The sequence below is a fragment of the Sabethes cyaneus genome, chromosome 2 (assembly GCF_943734655.1).
Source record: "Sabethes cyaneus chromosome 2, idSabCyanKW18_F2, whole genome shotgun sequence".
NCBI lineage: Eukaryota > Metazoa > Arthropoda > Insecta > Diptera > Culicidae > Sabethes > Sabethes cyaneus.
The window spans coordinates 156,642,467-156,659,453 of record NC_071354.1 but is presented as its reverse complement, the minus strand read 5'-3'; the positions used below and the strand labels follow the sequence as shown (position 1 = coordinate 156,659,453).

General features: G+C 37.4%; 2 protein-coding genes and 1 non-coding gene across 3 annotated transcripts; 2 read left to right on the top strand and 1 right to left on the bottom strand.

Moving 5' to 3' along the window:
• The first annotated feature begins 653 nt into the window (after positions 1-653).
• On the top strand, positions 654-1,501 carry LOC128737934 (transmembrane protein 70 homolog, mitochondrial). The gene is made up of 2 exons (XM_053832710.1): positions 654-1,182; positions 1,276-1,501. The coding sequence occupies exons 1-2, from the start codon at positions 730-732 to the stop codon at positions 1,477-1,479; spliced, it is 657 nt and encodes a 218-aa protein (XP_053688685.1). The 5' UTR covers positions 654-729; the 3' UTR covers positions 1,480-1,501.
• Positions 1,502-3,425: 1,924 nt separating this feature from the next.
• Positions 3,426-4,742, top strand: LOC128736238 (chitin deacetylase 7). Its single transcript, XM_053830717.1, has 3 exons — positions 3,426-4,177; positions 4,245-4,425; positions 4,488-4,742. Exons 1-3 carry the CDS (start codon positions 3,426-3,428, stop codon positions 4,740-4,742), a joined length of 1,188 nt encoding a protein of 395 aa, XP_053686692.1.
• Positions 4,743-8,377: 3,635 nt separating this feature from the next.
• LOC128739030 (U6 spliceosomal RNA) lies at positions 8,378-8,482 on the bottom strand. Its single transcript, XR_008412169.1, has one exon. It is a non-coding gene; the product is annotated as a U6 spliceosomal RNA (small nuclear RNA).
• Between the last annotated feature and the right edge of the window lie 8,505 nt (positions 8,483-16,987).

The following is a 16,987-nucleotide window of genomic DNA, read 5'->3' as shown; positions in this document are numbered from 1 at the left end:
TGAATTGTTTGATATTTTGACAAACGAGCAGTAATTTTATTCGGAACATACTGGAAAAGTGCAAGCTCAGATTGAATTTCAAATGCGAAATAAGGAACAGCAGGGATCAGGGAATATAAAACAAGCGTAACAATATATCAAAACGTTGTCGTAGACTACGAAAAAAATAAAAGTAAACTAGTATTATAACATATAACCGATTATTTTAAATATATTGAAAGGAACTAAGTATTATTATTCCATAAAGATCTTGCTACATATTTCTTTACAATACAACTTCTAGATACATACAAATGTGTATCCTGTATCCGAGAATTTATTTTTCGCTTTTGTATTTATCATTTTCAACGACTCTTATAGGACTACTCAGAAAAGTTAATATTTCGGAAAAGTTAATCGACCCATTCACCAATCGATTAACTTTTCCGAGAGTCCATTCGGAACTCTCTCTCTTGACTCTTGGCAGAGTTGATAAGTTGTTGAAAGTGTTTTTGACTTGTGGATTTTAATAAAGGCGAAAAAGTGGAAAAAGTTGTCAATTTTTGCATTTGCCCTTTTCAAAAATTATTGGTTGAGGCTTGAGGGACGAAATGTCAGTACCACAGTATATCGAAAACGTCAGATTTATTGTACAATGTTTTTTGGGAAAGCAGTGCAGTGTATTATACAATATAAAAAAGAACAGATTTATCTGAATTTGTAGCATACAATTTTTTGCAGTTTAAAACAATGTTATGTTTGCGTGTTATGTCCCGGGGGATCCGATATTTGCAGTCTCCCGTGGCTCATTCGAAACAGAGTATATTATGTTGCTGCTCAATGAAAAGTGCTTGCCGACGACCAGTGCCGGTTCTCAAATATTTTTGTACCGAAGCTACCGGTGAAAACGAAAAGCAGGTTTATCACGGAGTATTAACCCCGCAAATACGAGCGGTAAAAGTTTTTTCGCTCGTCACAAGCATAGGCGGACTGGTTGCTCAGCCAATTTTGTTGGAGCAAGCAAACAAAATCGGTGGCACTCCTATGATAGTGGCAATATGTGGGATAGCTGGATTTTTCACATTTGTGACACCTTTCCTGCTGCATCTCATTACCAAAAGATACGTTACAGACCTAAGTTATGATTCCACTACACAGGAATATACCGCAATCACTATTACATTTTTACTCCAGCGACAGCAGGTATGTTAAAGTTGTGAGAATGTTAGATTCTATTCTAGAACTGTCAGTCTATATCTTCCAGTTCCTTTTTTTAATGATAACCAATTATTACAGACTAAATTTCGAATAAAGGATGTGGTAGTACCGGAAGTGCCTGGTATGTTCACGACATTCATGGTAGGCGACAAATCCCTATTTGTTGATCCAACATTGTTTCCGGATCCGACGCATTATATCAAAATTATGGGATACGATAAGCCGATCGATTTTAAGTTTGAAGAAGCGCGACGAACTTTAGAGCAAGAATCCAAAAAGTAGTCACCACATTGATCAATAAAAAAGTCGTTAGTTGATTTTATCGTTTAGAGTTTATTGAGTGAATGTGATCCATTATGTCCTGAACCCAATGGCGTGCCCAGCTATTACAGGAGGTGGGACACCGACTTTTCAGAAGCAAATTATCGTAGGACAGCGGATCTATTTTTATGCAAATAATATGCTTATCGAAAAAATACCGATTTCATAGAGCAGACGGAACACGTGCCCCAGCCTGGGCATCTCAGTGGACCTGTAAAGGGGTTTGAAACTAGACATTAGAACTTTTTTGGCACAATCTCACCCCGGTGGCCCAATGTCACCCCGGATGGCGGTATTGAATTGTAAGTCCGACATTTCGTTTAAAAGTTATAAGTAAAATATGAAAACTACGTGACTCGATTTTCTTCGGGACCTTCAACCTATTTTAATAATTTTAGTATCAAATGAAAGGTCTTGCTGTTGCAAAAACTTTAGAGGAGTTTTGTTGAAAAACAGCAGTTTAAATGTTATGTTTTGAAATGTGTTTTTACTAGGCGTCGAATAGTCGAACGTTTTTCAGAGATGGCCCAACCCGATCTATGCGCTATTAGTATTGATTTATTTTTAGATTTGGCGTTTAATTTGGAAGTTATGAGTAATCGTATATAAAATATAACACAATAAAATTTAGAATATTGTATATCGATTTTAACAAGATGTGTCAGAATTAAATTATTTTAGTATCAAACGAAAGGTCTTAACGCTCTAAACATAGCTGCTAAATTTGGTAAGAAATTGTCTTACCGGTCAAAACTTATTTGATAAAAATTTGATGAAATTATTTAAGTAAACTTTACTAATATGAATTAAATAGAATACAGCGGGGCCAAACCTCAAAAACGTAGCGTAAAAAACCTGATTTCTCAAGCGGTGTGTCTTTGGGAAAGCTTATTAAGCGCTTCTTTTTGCATTATTAGGGTGACTTAGAATCCTCCGAATAGGTTGGCACAAATTTTTGTTTTTTAGGTGCATCCAAAAGAGAAATGTCTTAACAAAAGTTGTAGAACATAGGGGGAGGGGAGACTCTAGTCTGTAGTGTCGTCAAATAATGGAATTTCGGGATTTTTTTCAGATGGAATTAAAGTTAAGTGTTGGGGTAATGTGTTGTGTTTGAATGTGTATTTTGCATTTTTTTGAGAAAAAATAGTGATTATTATACTGTTGGCAATGGGGGGAATGAATGCTCACTAGAAAACATTTACTTTGTAGCGATACGTACCGCTGCCGGAAACCAACGAAATATAGGAGAACGGATTTGAATGATGATTTCGAAACATAAGGTCAATAGCTAAATTGTTTCGGAACGATAATTGAATATTCGAAAAATTATCAAAATGATGGCCATTTACAAAAAAAAAATCGATTTGTTTCCACTTTCCAGAGTAGGATTCCTCCTTAAATATCAATAACTGCTCAATAACTTGCACACATTTTTTATTGCTTTTGTTAGAAAACCACATTTTCCACTAAGCTATTCAGTATATTAAATACATATGCATAGTATATTAAATACGTGTTGATAATATTTAACACAACGTTAACAAGAGTTGAATTATGTTCCGAAGACTTGTCGATTTTTAACTCAAATGACAAATAAGATGGTATAACAAAGGTTCCTTCCACCAATAGGTTGATTTAATCGGTTTTTTTAAACATGACTGACAATCATCGTTAGTTTGAACATCTAAGCCCTTAAATCTTATAATGTTTAAAATACTTCAAAATGTAAGTAAAAGTAAATTGTGAGTCAGTCTAATATCTTTTTAACTTACAAATACGACACTGCATACTTGAAGTTCGATTGAACACAATCACACCACTTCAGTTATTCCTATATAAATTACCCATCCGTTGGCAATTAGCACTTAATTTTTCGTAACTTCTATTACCGCTCACTTCGTGCAACTATGTCGATAGATACATTCGTTTGTTTGTCGCTGCTGCTTGCAGTGGTTCTTCCAAGTGTAACCGTCCTAGGCGACACGGCTTTGCCATGTGGTGCTGATTGTAAACCGCCAAATTGCCGTTGTTCGGGACTCACAATTCCCGGTGGCCTTCAACCTAATAACACACCCCAGTTTGTGTTGTTGACATTCGACGATGCTGTAACCGTGTTCAATATTCCGTACTATCGGGAGGTGTTCAACAAACGAGTTAACAAGGATTCCTGTCCTGTTTCTGGAACATTTTTCGTTTCTCACGAATATACTGACTATAGTTTAGTGAATGAGTTATACTCGGCAGGGCATGAAATTGCGCTTCACTCGGTGTCACACAACACCGATACTAAGTACTGGCGTGAAGCATCGGTGGAACTGTTGACCGAGGAGTTTGCCGGTGAACGGGAAATGATGGAGAATTTTGCTAAAATTCCAGTTGATCAAATCAAAGGCTTACGAATGCCGTTCCTGCAAATGGCCGGTAACAATTCCTTTCAGATGATGAAGGATAGTAACTTTACCTACGATTGTTCGATGCCAACCAGAAAATTCGTGTCGCCTGGTTTGTGGCCATACACACTTGATTACCAAAGCACGCAGGACTGCGTAATTGGTCCTTGCCCTTCAGATAGTTACCCAGGTGTCTGGGTGATTCCAATGATTACATGGACCACCAAGGATGGATTTCCCTGTGCAATGGTCGATACATGTTTGGGAATGTACGAAACCTTTTAATTCGACCTGCTACACGTGACCTAACAATCACTCTTATCTGTACTCTTATAGGCCAAACACCACCGATGAGCTGTTCGAGTACTTCAAAAAGAATTTCGAGAAATCTTATCTAGGAAACAAAGCTCCACTTGGATTCTACGTGCATGCTGCTTGGTTCACGCTGAACGAAGTGCACTTTGAAGCTTACAGAAAATTTGTGGATTACCTTCAATCGCTCAATGATGTATTCTTGGTAAGTTACAAAAAACCTGATTTAGTAGCATCACACGTTCGATGAAATATAATTCATTGCAGGTTGGTGCATCTACTGTAATAGAGTGGATCAAGAATCCTGTTCCTCTGTCACAGATGAACGATGACAATTGGTCAAAATGTCGTAAACCTGTTCAGCCAAATTGCAAACCTGTTTCTTGTGAACTGTGTAAAAAAGAAGGCAACCAGTACGTAACCCGTTGGATGAAACTGTGCGATGCCAAGTGTCCCAGCTCGTACCCATGGTTAGAGAATTATTTGGGTATGCAGGATTACGCGAATAACTGTAAACAATAGTTTTGCTGCATCAGGGCGCAATAAAGAATTGATTGAACCAGCTACGGAACAAATATATTTTTTATTTTCTTTATAACTAAACACTAAAGGGTAAAATGGTCAAAAATTAAGCGATTAACTGTGTATGGACTATGGTATTATTAAAATGAAGAAACATCATTTCTTTTTGAAGACCCACGAAAAACTTTCATTCATTTATTTTGTACTAGCTGACCCGACAAACTTTGTATTGCCACAAATTAACCTGTGTTGTACATAAATCATGAATCTCGGATGATCTTTGTCACTTCTCGAGTTTTGCAAGCCCCCCAGTGGGCGGCGCTTCCGACGGCGGGTCACCGGCAACACTCGCGACCGGCTCGTCCTGAATGATCTAGTGTTACTATAGATAGTTTTTGTGGTCTTGTTATTGATTAATGTTTTATGGAAGAGTCTCGAATTTCTCGAGTTGGATTAGTTTTTGAGTTTCGCAAAAATTTCTGTTTTATTTGTATGAGAGTCCATATCCCCCTACCACAGGGGTGAGAGGTCTCTAACTATCGTAAAATAAATTCAAGACTCCAAAATCTCCTACATGCTAAATTTGGTTCCATTTGCTTGATTAGTACTCAAATTATAAGGAAATTTGTATTTCATTTGTATGGGAGCCCACCCTCTTAAAAGGGAAAGGGGTCGTAATACACCACAGAAAAAAAATTCTGCCATCTAAAACTCTCACATGCCAAATTGGTTCCATTTGCTTGATTAGTTCTAAAGTTATGAGCAAATTTGTATTTCGTTTGAATGGGAGCCCCCCCCCCCTCCTAAAAAGGTAAGAAGTCCTAATTCATCATGGGAAAAATGGTTGCCTCCAAAAACACCCACATGCCAAATATGGTTCCATTTGCTTGATTAGTTCTCGAATTATGAGGAAATTTGTATTTCATTTGTGTAGAAGTCCCCCTCTTGAAGTGTGGAAGGATCCTAATTCACCGTAGAAAATATTTTTGCCTCCAAAAACCTCCACATGCCGAATTTGGTTCTATTTGCTTGATTAATTCTCGAGTTATGGGGAAATTTGTATTTCATTTGTATTGGAGCCCCCCCTCCTAATGTGGGAAGAGGTCCTAATTCATCACAGAAAAAATTCTTGCCTCCAAAAACACCTACACGCCAAATTTGGTTCCATTTGCTGGATTAGTTCTCGAGTTATGAGGAAATTTGTATTTCGTTTGTATAGGACCCCCCCTCCTAAAGTGGGGAGGGGTCCCAATTCATCATTGAAAAAAAATTGTCTCCAAAAACACACACATGCCAAATTTGGTTCCATTTGCTTGATTAGTTCTCAAGTTATGATGAAATTTGTATTTCATTTGTACAGGAGCCCCTCCTCTTAAAGTGGGGAGGGGTCCTAATTCACCATAGACAATTTTCTTGCTCTCGAAAACCTTCACATGCCAAATTTGGTTGCATTTGCTTGATTAGTTCTCGAGTTATGAGGAAATTTGTATGGAAGTCCCCCCCTCTTAAAGGGGAGAGGAGTTATAATTCCTCTTATAAAGAGGGGAGGGGTCTCAATTCACCATAGAATAAATTCTTGTCACCAAAAAAAACACCCACATGCCAAATGTTGTTCTATTTGCTTGATTAGTTCTCGAGTTAGGAGGAAATTTGTATTTCATTTGTACAGGAGCCCCCCCTCTTAGAGTGGGGAGGGGTCCTAATTCACCGTAGAAAATTTTCTTGCCCTCGAAAACCTTTACATGCCAAAGTTGGTTCCATTTGCTTGATTAGTTCTCGAGTTATGAGGAAATTTGTATGGAAGCCCCCCCTCTTAAAGGGGAGAGGAGTTACAATTCCCCTTATAAAGAGGGAGGGGTCTCAATTTACCATAGAATAAATTCTTGTCACCGAAAACACCCACATGCCAAATTTGGTTCTATTTGCTTGATTAGTTCTCGAGTTATGAGGAAATTTGTATTTCATTTGTATAGGAGCCCCCCTCCTAAAGTGGAGAGAGGTTCGTAGTCATCATAGAAAACATTCTTGCCTCCAAAAACACCTACATGCCAAATTTGGTTCCATTTGCTGGATTAGCTCTCGAGTTATAAGGAAATTTGTATTTTGTTTGTATAGGAGCCCCCCCCCTCTTAAAGTTGGGAGGGGTCCCAATTCATCATAGAAAAAAATTTTGTCTTCAAAAACACACACATGCCAAATTTGGTTCCATTTGCTTGATTAGTTCTCGAGTTATGAGGAAATTGGTATTTCATTTGTACAGGAGCCCCCCCTCTTAAAGTGAGGAGGGGTCCTAATTCAACATAGAAAATTTTCTTGCCCTCGAAAACCTTCACATGCCAAATTTGGTTCCATTTGCTTGATTAGTTTTCGAGTTATGAGGAAATTTGTATGGAAACCCCCCCTCTTAAAGGGGAGAGGAGTTATAATTCCCCTTATAAAGAGGGGAGGGGTCTCAAATTACCCTAGAATAAATTCTTGTCACCGAAAACACCCACATGCCAAATTTGGTTCTATTTGCTTGATTAGTTCTCGAGTTATGCAGAAATTTGTGTTTCATTTGTATGGGAGCCCCCCCTCTTAGTGGGGGGAGGGGTCTCTAACCATCACTAAAACCTTTCCTGGCCCCAAAAACCTCTACATGCAAATTTTCACGCCGATTGGTTCAGCAGTTTTTGATTCTATAAGGAACACAGGACAGACAGACAGACAGACAGACAGACAGACAGACAGACAGACAGACAGATAGACAGACAGACAGACAGACAGAAATCCTTCTTTATAGGTATAGATTGCTGTTGTTCCTTATGCCATGTCAATTTGCTCTGAATTACTTCTCATTACTAACTGTTTTCCATTGGCGGAACTAGCGCTCATTTCTAGGGGGGGGGGGGGGGGGGGTTAAAGCCTCCGGCATTTTCTTCGACCATTTTATTTGGTCGGCCAAGTCCATTTTTCTAGGGGGGCTAAATCTCTCCTAGAGGGCCCCCCTCCCTAGGCCTCCTCTAGTTCCGCCAATGATCTTTTGAATTTTCTTGAGGTTCCGGTTAGCGATTGCCCAATATTTTTCAATTGCTCCGACGAGTTTGCAGACCGTTGGGTACGACTTGCACATTTTTGGCAGTATACCATTACTAAACCTTTTTACTTAGTGACAGAAAACGAGGTCTGGCCAGCAACGTGGAGTAACATCAACACAACATTTATGTCTGGCAGATCTGTATGCACGAATCAACTTGACTTTACATGCATTACACATGGAATAGAAGACTCAAGTTGATGCAATCTACACCGACTTGAAAGAGGCGTTCGAATGGATAGACTGTGACATATTATTAAAGAAAATTTTGTGGCATCGTGCATCGCAGAAGCTTACTGTATGACTGAGTGCGTATCTGCGCGATAGAGTTCTGCGTGAAAACTCAACAGATGCTTCTACTGAGTTAACAAACAGTTTTGATGTTCCACAAGGCATTATAATGGGACCTCTGTCATTCACGTTATTTTTCAACGTTGCTACCGTTACTACGATGTTGTTTCCCAAATTTGGGAGGAGGTGAAGCTACTCGTAGAATGGATGGAAGTATTTATTTGCATTGACATGCCAGACATAAACAGAAGATGAGGCATCGATCTTCAATAGCATGTTTTAACCTGAAAATTATCTTTATCTTTGAGCAGTGACCATGCTAAGCTTCTTTGTACCGTTCTAATTTTAGTATATGTCCAGCGGAAGCTAGGATTAAAGCGGATCTTCATTTCGCCATTAATTTACTTATTGCAAAAATACAGGCCAAACGACCACTTGCTTACAAGCGAGCGATCGCTTATGTCAAACAGCAGAGCGATGTACAAAGGTACGGGAGACAGATTTATGCAAAATCCAGTTTGTTTCACCGGTAATCTGTATGAATATTGGAAATAACCCGACCCGACTTTTTAAGTCGTCGGCGAACGCAAGCCGAGGACCTTTGAGCGTTATGTTGACGTCGTTAAAATAAATAAGCAAAACCAAAGGTCAGAGATGGCTGCCATACGAAATACCGGATAAAGCGGTGAAAGTCTGTGAAAGGGACCCGTCAATAGATACATTACCAAGACGATTCGACAGATACGATTTAAACCACTGGAGCAGCGGGCCTCCAATGCCGAGTTTGTCCAGTTTAGCGATAGCGATTTAATGATTCAGCTTGTTAAAGGCAGCAGAGAGGTCCGTGAAGATAACATCTGTCTGAAATGCAGTCCATTACGTAGAAAGTGCGTGTTAGTAGATTGGTGGACGTTGAGTGCGTGGGCATGAATCCATGTTGTACTGCTGGACGAATGAGGACGAACGAATCTGTTCAGTCCGTGCGATATAAAGAAAGCAGTGCGTTGCCGACGGTCGCACGGCAAGTCTCATGATTAAAACCACCACCGCGGTGAGCAGTAAGAAGATTCCGCGCCGCATTCAATCGGGTAATCGGGCCTCAGGAAGCTTACGCCATAGCATGAAGCTGACAATGTACAAAACCGGCATTAGACTGGTAATTGTTTATGGACTTGAAGCTGTGACGCTGATCACGGAGGACATACGCGCTTTTGCTATGTTCGAGCAGAAGTTGCTACGGACGTTATTTGGTGGAGTACAAACTGAAAGCAGAGAGCAGCAGAGACGTATAAATCACGAGGAGTGTGCCTCATTAGGCATAATGGATGTTAGACATAAATGCATTTGGTTTAATGGACGATAGGAATAATAGAAGAATGTTTTGGACCAACTATCTGCCGTTTGCTTGCATGAAGCCCAATCGATTCAGTGGAAAAAAGCAAAACGCGGCTTTGGCGAACGTACTGTGGTTGATGGTTCACCAATACTTGTGAATCACAGTGCCTGGGGGCTCTCATAACAGCTTGGTTCTATTCCCAGCTTCGAACGTTACACAGACTTAATAAGAATTGCTTCAATTACTCTCTCTTACCTAATTACCCACTCTTTCTCCTTCACGTGTTATCTCGTCCTGGAGATACTGTAAACACCTGTGCTTCATTACTTACGTTCCCTCCGCCGTCTATTAGAAATACTACCGCAATATAAAAAATTAATGCCTGATTTCATTATAAAGGCCAAGGCAACAAAATATGACGTTAGTTTATGTCAATGTTTTTTATCCGTTTGGCATTATACCAAATGACTTTGTGCTAAATAGGCGGTCCATGCTCTCATGGCATTGTGACGGAGCGACGATTGGCTTCAGTGCGCATTCATAGTAAAGAGAGGTTTTGTAAATGATGGCGAACGTTCGTTATACAAATCATCCATTATGCTTATCACCCACTATGCCTATCATCCATTATGCCTATCGTCCATTATGCCTAACGTCTATTATGCCTAACATCCGTGTACCTAAAGTCCGTATGTCAAAGGGCCAAACAGAATGCTGCGTCGACGCACCCGTCAGCGTCAATTTTACAGGTAACCCATGGGAAAACTGTCAGGATAACGCTGACGGACGCGTGGAGGTAGCATTTTGCTTGGCTCTTAACGTCGCACATTCAATCACGAGTTATAGACACTGCTTGGAGAGTTTTCTATCGTACATCTCACGAAAGCCGGTAGGTTACGGTAGGCCGGACACATCGTAAGGATGCCGGGCGACAGTGCGACGAAAACGATTCTTCACAATAACTCCACCGGCACCATGAACAGAGGAGCCTAACACGCAAGATGGCTCGACCAGGCTGAAAGCGATTTGCGACATCTGAGACGCCTGAGAAATAGGCGACGAGTGGCGCAAGATCGAGTTGAATGCAGACTACTGCTTGGAACAGCACGAGCCTGGATCTATGCTGACGATGAGGGGCGTTCAATTTTTTTTCAAACGTAGTTAGGTTAAAAAATTACTATTTTTTGAAACGATGGTTCTACAATTGATGAAGGGACGGTAGGGAAAGAAATGAAATTTTTTTTTGTTGAAGGTGGGGAAGAGCGGAAAGGAAGGGAGGGGGGGGGGGTATTGGTAGCTATGCTTGACCCCCCCCCCCTTCCTTTCCGCTCTTCCCCACCTTCACCAAAAAAAATTTTCATTTCTTTCCCTACCGTCTCTTCATCAATTGTAGAACCATCGTTTCAAAAAATATTAATATATATGTATGACCGCATTTCAAGGTCAAGGCTAAAAACTTGAGATTAGTCTAAAAAATTACGCCAAATTTGATTCGACCAATTTTTAACCGTTTTACGCTTAAGTTTCTACAACTAGTGAACAAACAAAGAAATTCACGAAATTTCAATTTTCGTTTTTCACTTTACATCAACTCAAGAGGCTTTTCGGATATGAACAACTGTTAGTGCAGTAGTAGTAGTGTAGCAATTTCAGTTTATTTCATCTCTAGTCTTCGAGTAACGATTGTTATTTTCCAACCCATGAACGCGTCACTTGCTGTTGTTTAGCCCTTGGCAATCAAGTTAACAATCCACTTACTCAACGGTTTTCTTTTTCTTTGCGTTTCTTCACATTCTCTATACTCATATTAAATATAAATAGTACATTTTTTTGTTTCATTCATTAACATTTTGTTTTCGTCTTAGCATTTGTTTACATTTGGTTTGGCTTTTTAGCACAACTATACAAGGTCTAACTATCATCACGCCCCACACTTTTGCCGCTTTTGTCCGTTGTCATTATTTTAGTCTGTTCAATCAATTTGATCTTCTCGTTCGTGACCAGTTATTGCACTAGTTTTATTTGCTTTGTTCAGTTAGTATAATGCCAGTGACATATTGAATACATCTCATCCTATTGATTCGCTTAGCTGTAGTATAGTTCATTTTAATTTGTTGTTTCTCGTCTTTTTTTTTCAATATTCTAGATGAATGCGATTGATTTGGCTCTAGTTCTGCTCCTATCAATGAGATTTTTTCTGTGTGCTATTAAAATTGTATTTATTCAAAAAGGGCAGTTTGTTGTATTTGCTGTTCTTCGTGTTGGATTTTCTTCATGTCAGTTAATTTTGGCGTCAATTTTGAACTCTTTTCTGTTTCCATTTTTGCTCGTTTGTTCCTGTTTTTTGTTTTTTTTACAAATTGGCCGAAAAATATATGCCGAAACGTTTCTGCTGATAGTGTGTTCGTATGCTGTGTGTGTATGTGTATAATTGTGTTCGGTTTGGCTATGTTCGGAATCGTGTGTGCGTACTATTAAGGGTGCGTTGCTAATGGAATGTTCTCTACTACACTTGACTTCGACATCGTTGGGAAATGTGTTATCTTTTGTTTGGTTTACGTTGTAATGAAAACAAATTCGATTATTTGAATAAAACTGGTTTGTTTGCTAATTTTGCGCTAACTGTTTCTTATGTTGGTTATTTTTATGTGACTCATGTAACTGTATCTAATAGTAATTTGATTACACATATCACAAAGTATTATTTGCCTCATAAACACTGTATCGTTATTGAATAACTTGCCATTACTGGATTTCGAGAAACTTTGCTTGCAAAGCTTTGAATCTGTTAAGCTTCTTTCTTGTTCAATGTGGTTTGCTTCGTTACTCATGTTGTAAAAAAGTTTTACGGGAAACAATACTTGTTGCATTTAGTGTTTATGGTTCTGTGTATCATTAAATTCGTACAGTTCGTTGATGATTTAATTTATAAATTGTATCTATTACATTCTGTAGTGACTAGCGTTTAATAGGTTTCTGTTTGTTTCTTTTTCTTTGCATAATTCATTCATTATTAATTAAATTCCTGATTTGTAATTCACTGTAACCAAACAGTTGTGTTGCGGAATGTGTAGCATTGTCTTGCTCAACTAATCGCACTAACTGTTTAGAATAAACGTCAAATGTAACAAAATTTGCTTATACGTCGCAAAAGCTGCGGGTAAAACAGGATGTTTAATATTTAACTAGTTAACGTTACAAACTATCAATCGTTAAAAATATCATTAAACCCTTGTTTGCATATCTGCTGACTAGGTGAGGCCATATAGTTGTCGGCCATTTTGTAAATTTGATTGGTATACACACATGCTGCTTTACCCGGGTTCTTTTACCGTTTAGTGTAATAACTTGTATCCATCTCGTAGCCGATTGTTGTGATATTCCACATTTGACGTTTGAACCGTATCCTTTTTTGTGTCTTTCCTTCATGTTCCACTCGTTTTTTTTACTTTTATAATATTGTTTTGTTCTTCTGTTTTGTTTCCTACTCCGTTGCTTTTTTAGTTTAAGATGTATCAATGAAAATTCAGTCTTTATACACAGATACAAAATCCTAGCAAATACAGGTATTGTTTAAATTTGTCACATTATTAAATTGATCGTCTTACATAAAAACTATTCTATTCACAAAAAAATCAATCATTTCAATCGAAAAATAATTATCTAAAAATGTAACAGGGTTTAGAACTACTCATGTAGTTTTTTGATTACTAGGAGCTAATTTAATTCAAAAGATTTCATAGTTTGGCACACTTTTGTTCGAAGAGCTTCATATTGGCTTATTGAAAAAGTGGATTAACATAAAAAATCTCGAAAACAATTACAATTTGTACCAAAAAGATTAAACGACTTTTATTATTTTCCATTCTGTACACAGTTTGAAACGGTTGTATATATTATTATAGTATAAAATTTTATCTACAAACTTTACTTAAAATAATTTTGATTACTAATATAACCGTTCGTGCTGAATCAATCAGTTATGGTTGATTGGATGACGTATCGAACCTTGTAATGTATTAGTAGCTTAACTTCAGCAGTTTGCACAGCACTAGTTTAGCTTTTTTGCTGAATGATTTTGATTCTGATACTCGTAGCAGTAGTTTGGCACCGATTCTGAGTCCTGCTATTTATTGATTGGTCTTTCTGTGAAAGTTTAGTCTCAATTGCGGAAAGTATAAAAACAACTTCCAGAAATGTTAATGCCCAATTACTTTTCAAAGTCGTGGGTGACAGACAGATGATTGTTTTAAAGGTTTTCGTACGTCACAAATTAGGCTTGTACTGCTAGAAAATAATATTACTATTGATTTTACATTGAAAGATAGATATTTTTTGAAATAAATTAAAATTAAATTAAATGAATATTGTTATTTCACAATTGAATTGCTCTGGTACTGTGAAAATTCAAACCAAACAGGTCATTATAAATTTAGCTGCAGCAAGGATAAGAAATTATATATAAGTAAGATAAGATTGAATTTCTAATTTAATAATGATTCCCTTACTAGAGGTGTAAACAGTTCTGCTTTGTTTTTAAATTTAACTATATCAGATGTCTTTGGGATATATTTTGTTTTAATCTTTTCCATAATATTTTGGTTTGCTACTCTCTAGCTATAGATGATGAACTTATATATTATCGAAAGCAATACAATCCGCAGTGTATGAGGGATTAGGTTTTTTTTGTAAATTAATTCAAGCAAAACTAGGATACTCGATTGTTATGATCAACTAGTAACTAATCCGATTGCTAATGAAATTACCACGTTAAATATCGAATAATAAATCGAATATCAGAAAACTTATAAAAGTTTGATGCATTAGTCATTACTTGAAGCTTATTGGCCGAGATTATGGTGACAAGTTTTCGTAATGTACATGTTTGCATTGAGGTATACCAAAACTAGAATGTAAAATAACTGACACATGAGCCGTTCTGAATTACAGTGGTCTATTGAACTTTTTTTTTATCGAAAATGAGATTTTTGCATAAATCGTATCTTTTTGCATAGATGTACCTACTCTGCAAACAATAAAAATTTCAAAAAAGTACCTTTTTAACCTGTTTTTTTTCATGCTAAATTTTTGGTTGGGAACAGAATGATCATTTTGTTGATTTCAAAACTATGTCGGAACACAATATTTGACTTTTGCTCTTTAAACCATTTATCTAATACTTATGTTGTGGAGATTTTGTATTATTCTCAGTCATATGCGGTCATTTTCAGAAAACCGGAAGTTGCCATCTTTGACCCGAAAATGGCGCCAGAACACAATATTCCATGCCCAGTCGTCATACTATTTCACCAATACCCATTTAATGGAGGTTTTGTATCATTTATTGACATTTACAAATCCCATGGATATAGACCACTATGTTGCGGAACGTTTCGGGGATTTCAGGTAAATTATATATGAAATTGTGTAAAATTCACTGAATGGTCAATAGACCACTATACCACGGAACGGCACACATAACAAGACAAATTTTGCTCCTTTGCTTCAATTATAAGCAGCCACACTCTACAATTTTGCAAAAATCTTGCTGCGATTGAGAATTTAAAATATCATGATACTTTTCGTCTTCATTGAATACCAATCCGAAAAAATTGTCAATCTAGGCTGACTACTTTAGTTGTATGGACCGACCGAAGAATACGGAAAATGATCACTAAACTCTAAAGTATTCGACTTCTTGGTGGGGATTAGTGGCGACTAATGGGATAGAAATATGAATGATACAAAAAGGAAAGAGCTGAAAGGAGAAAGGTGTTTGCTTCATATTTTGGCTATAATTGTGCTAAAAGTCGAGAGACCGTAACCACAATGCTGTCTGCCGAGGTAAAGTAGAAGCAACTCATACCGGTGTGGGTATATTAGAATATACAGTCAGTGCACAATCATGGGTCACACACAATTATAAGTCATTTTAAATGTGTCTGTTGATAACGCGTGAATTTTTTCCACAGAATAGAATAAATAATAAATTTTCAGCAATCTCCGTAGCTGTGCAGCATATGCGCATTAAATTTTATCGTGCAAATTGGTATAATAGGTAGAGAATTCCAACGCACTATCAACATTTAGCAATTTTTGAAATCTAATTGTTTTAACAAAATTATTATATTCAGTTAGTCAATCACAATTTCTAGCAAAATCATTTTAGTTGCTTCCTGTGACATGTAAACCGATGGATAATGGCAAAACACTTTACTTTGATAAAGTTTTGTTTGCGAGCTAAAAAAACTAGAAGCGTTTGGGCCTCAGGACACAAACGTTGGTTTGGCGTAGGACTACGTATACCACTGTATACAGCGATAGGTACAGTCCTTCCCCTTAATATTGGTACAATGGACCTATAGATTCCGTATAAAGATATCGAATTTGAATATTATTAGGTCAAAGTGTATGCTACAAATCGATACTTTTGCAACAATCTATGAATTCCACTCTTTAAATATTTTAAATGATGGAGCCCAATTCGCGTTGCATCAAATCTGTGTTCATGACTCAAGGTGGTCTAAATTGTGGTTGTTCAGCCATTACCTACTTTTGATAGATTGAATGCAAGCTCTGTTATGATATATTCTGTTAAGTTTTAAATCAAGCGGTAGCCACCATGCATTTCCAGTGACTAGTTAGCGTTATAGATCTGCGTAGCTACTAGCGCTTTGCATAGTCAACATTCAATAAATAATATGTAAATGTACCCAACTATTGTTGTGATCCTGATGCCTAGAAGAAATTCGAGAGTATTTAGAGCCCATAAACGAACTAACTTTCCCTTTTGCCTGTCAACAAAGCAAAAAACAAACATTTTATCATAAACTCAGCAGAGAAGAAAAGATATTAATCACTGGGTATTTACGTTTTCTAAACTCACTGTTTATAACTCTGTAGTTCCCAGCAGGGAAACAACCTGTTTCATTTAGTTGATGGCACCAAATCCAAGATGGCCTCCAAAATTTTTTTACACCATTTGGAAACCCTGTTCTTCTTCTTTACAGAACAGGGCAATTTGTTAGTTGCTTCATTGCAAATTTATAAAATATCACACGATATTGATCCCAAGGTTTGCTGAAAATTCAACCTTTTTTTGAAACTGTTAGGCCCCTCGGCAAACGAGGGATCCACTATCTCGAGGTATTAAAAATGTAATTCTCATTTTTTAACCATTTTCAACCAATTAAATGCAAAAGTTCTAATATTTGAAGACCTTGTGTCAGTAGTAGCCCCGTTTCATTGAGAATTACTCATCTATCTTTCATTATGCCTAATAACGTCCATTATGCTTTACGTTCATATACCTAACGTCCGTGTGCCTTTCTTTTATACGTGTATTTAAAAAAACTGAATACCCTTCGCTTTGTGGGGTCATCATCATCATCATCATTTTGATATTTGCTTTTCAGTTATTAAAATAACGTTCAAACAAGAGGAGCAACGTATCAAAATTATGCCTACTGCTCGCAAAAATCAGGACTTCTTGTGCACGTTGAGTTAGTGAATTTGCAAAAAGTGGTCAAATCAACTGCAATC

Bases quoted from the DNA above. Each gene is read 5' to 3' on its own strand.
- LOC128736238 (XM_053830717.1), top strand. From the start codon at position 3,426: ATGTCGATAGATACATTCGTTTGTTTGTCGCTGCTGCTTGCAGTGGTT. The intron at 4,178-4,244 runs GTACGAAACCTT...GTACTCTTATAG, and splicing joins GTCGATACATGTTTGGGAAT to GCCAAACACCACCGATGAGC. The intron at 4,426-4,487 runs GTAAGTTACAAA...AATTCATTGCAG, and splicing joins CGCTCAATGATGTATTCTTG to GTTGGTGCATCTACTGTAAT.
- LOC128737934 (XM_053832710.1), top strand. From the start codon at position 730: ATGTTATGTTTGCGTGTTATGTCCCGGGGGATCCGATATTTGCAGTCT. The intron at 1,183-1,275 runs GTATGTTAAAGT...CAATTATTACAG, and splicing joins TTTTACTCCAGCGACAGCAG to ACTAAATTTCGAATAAAGGA.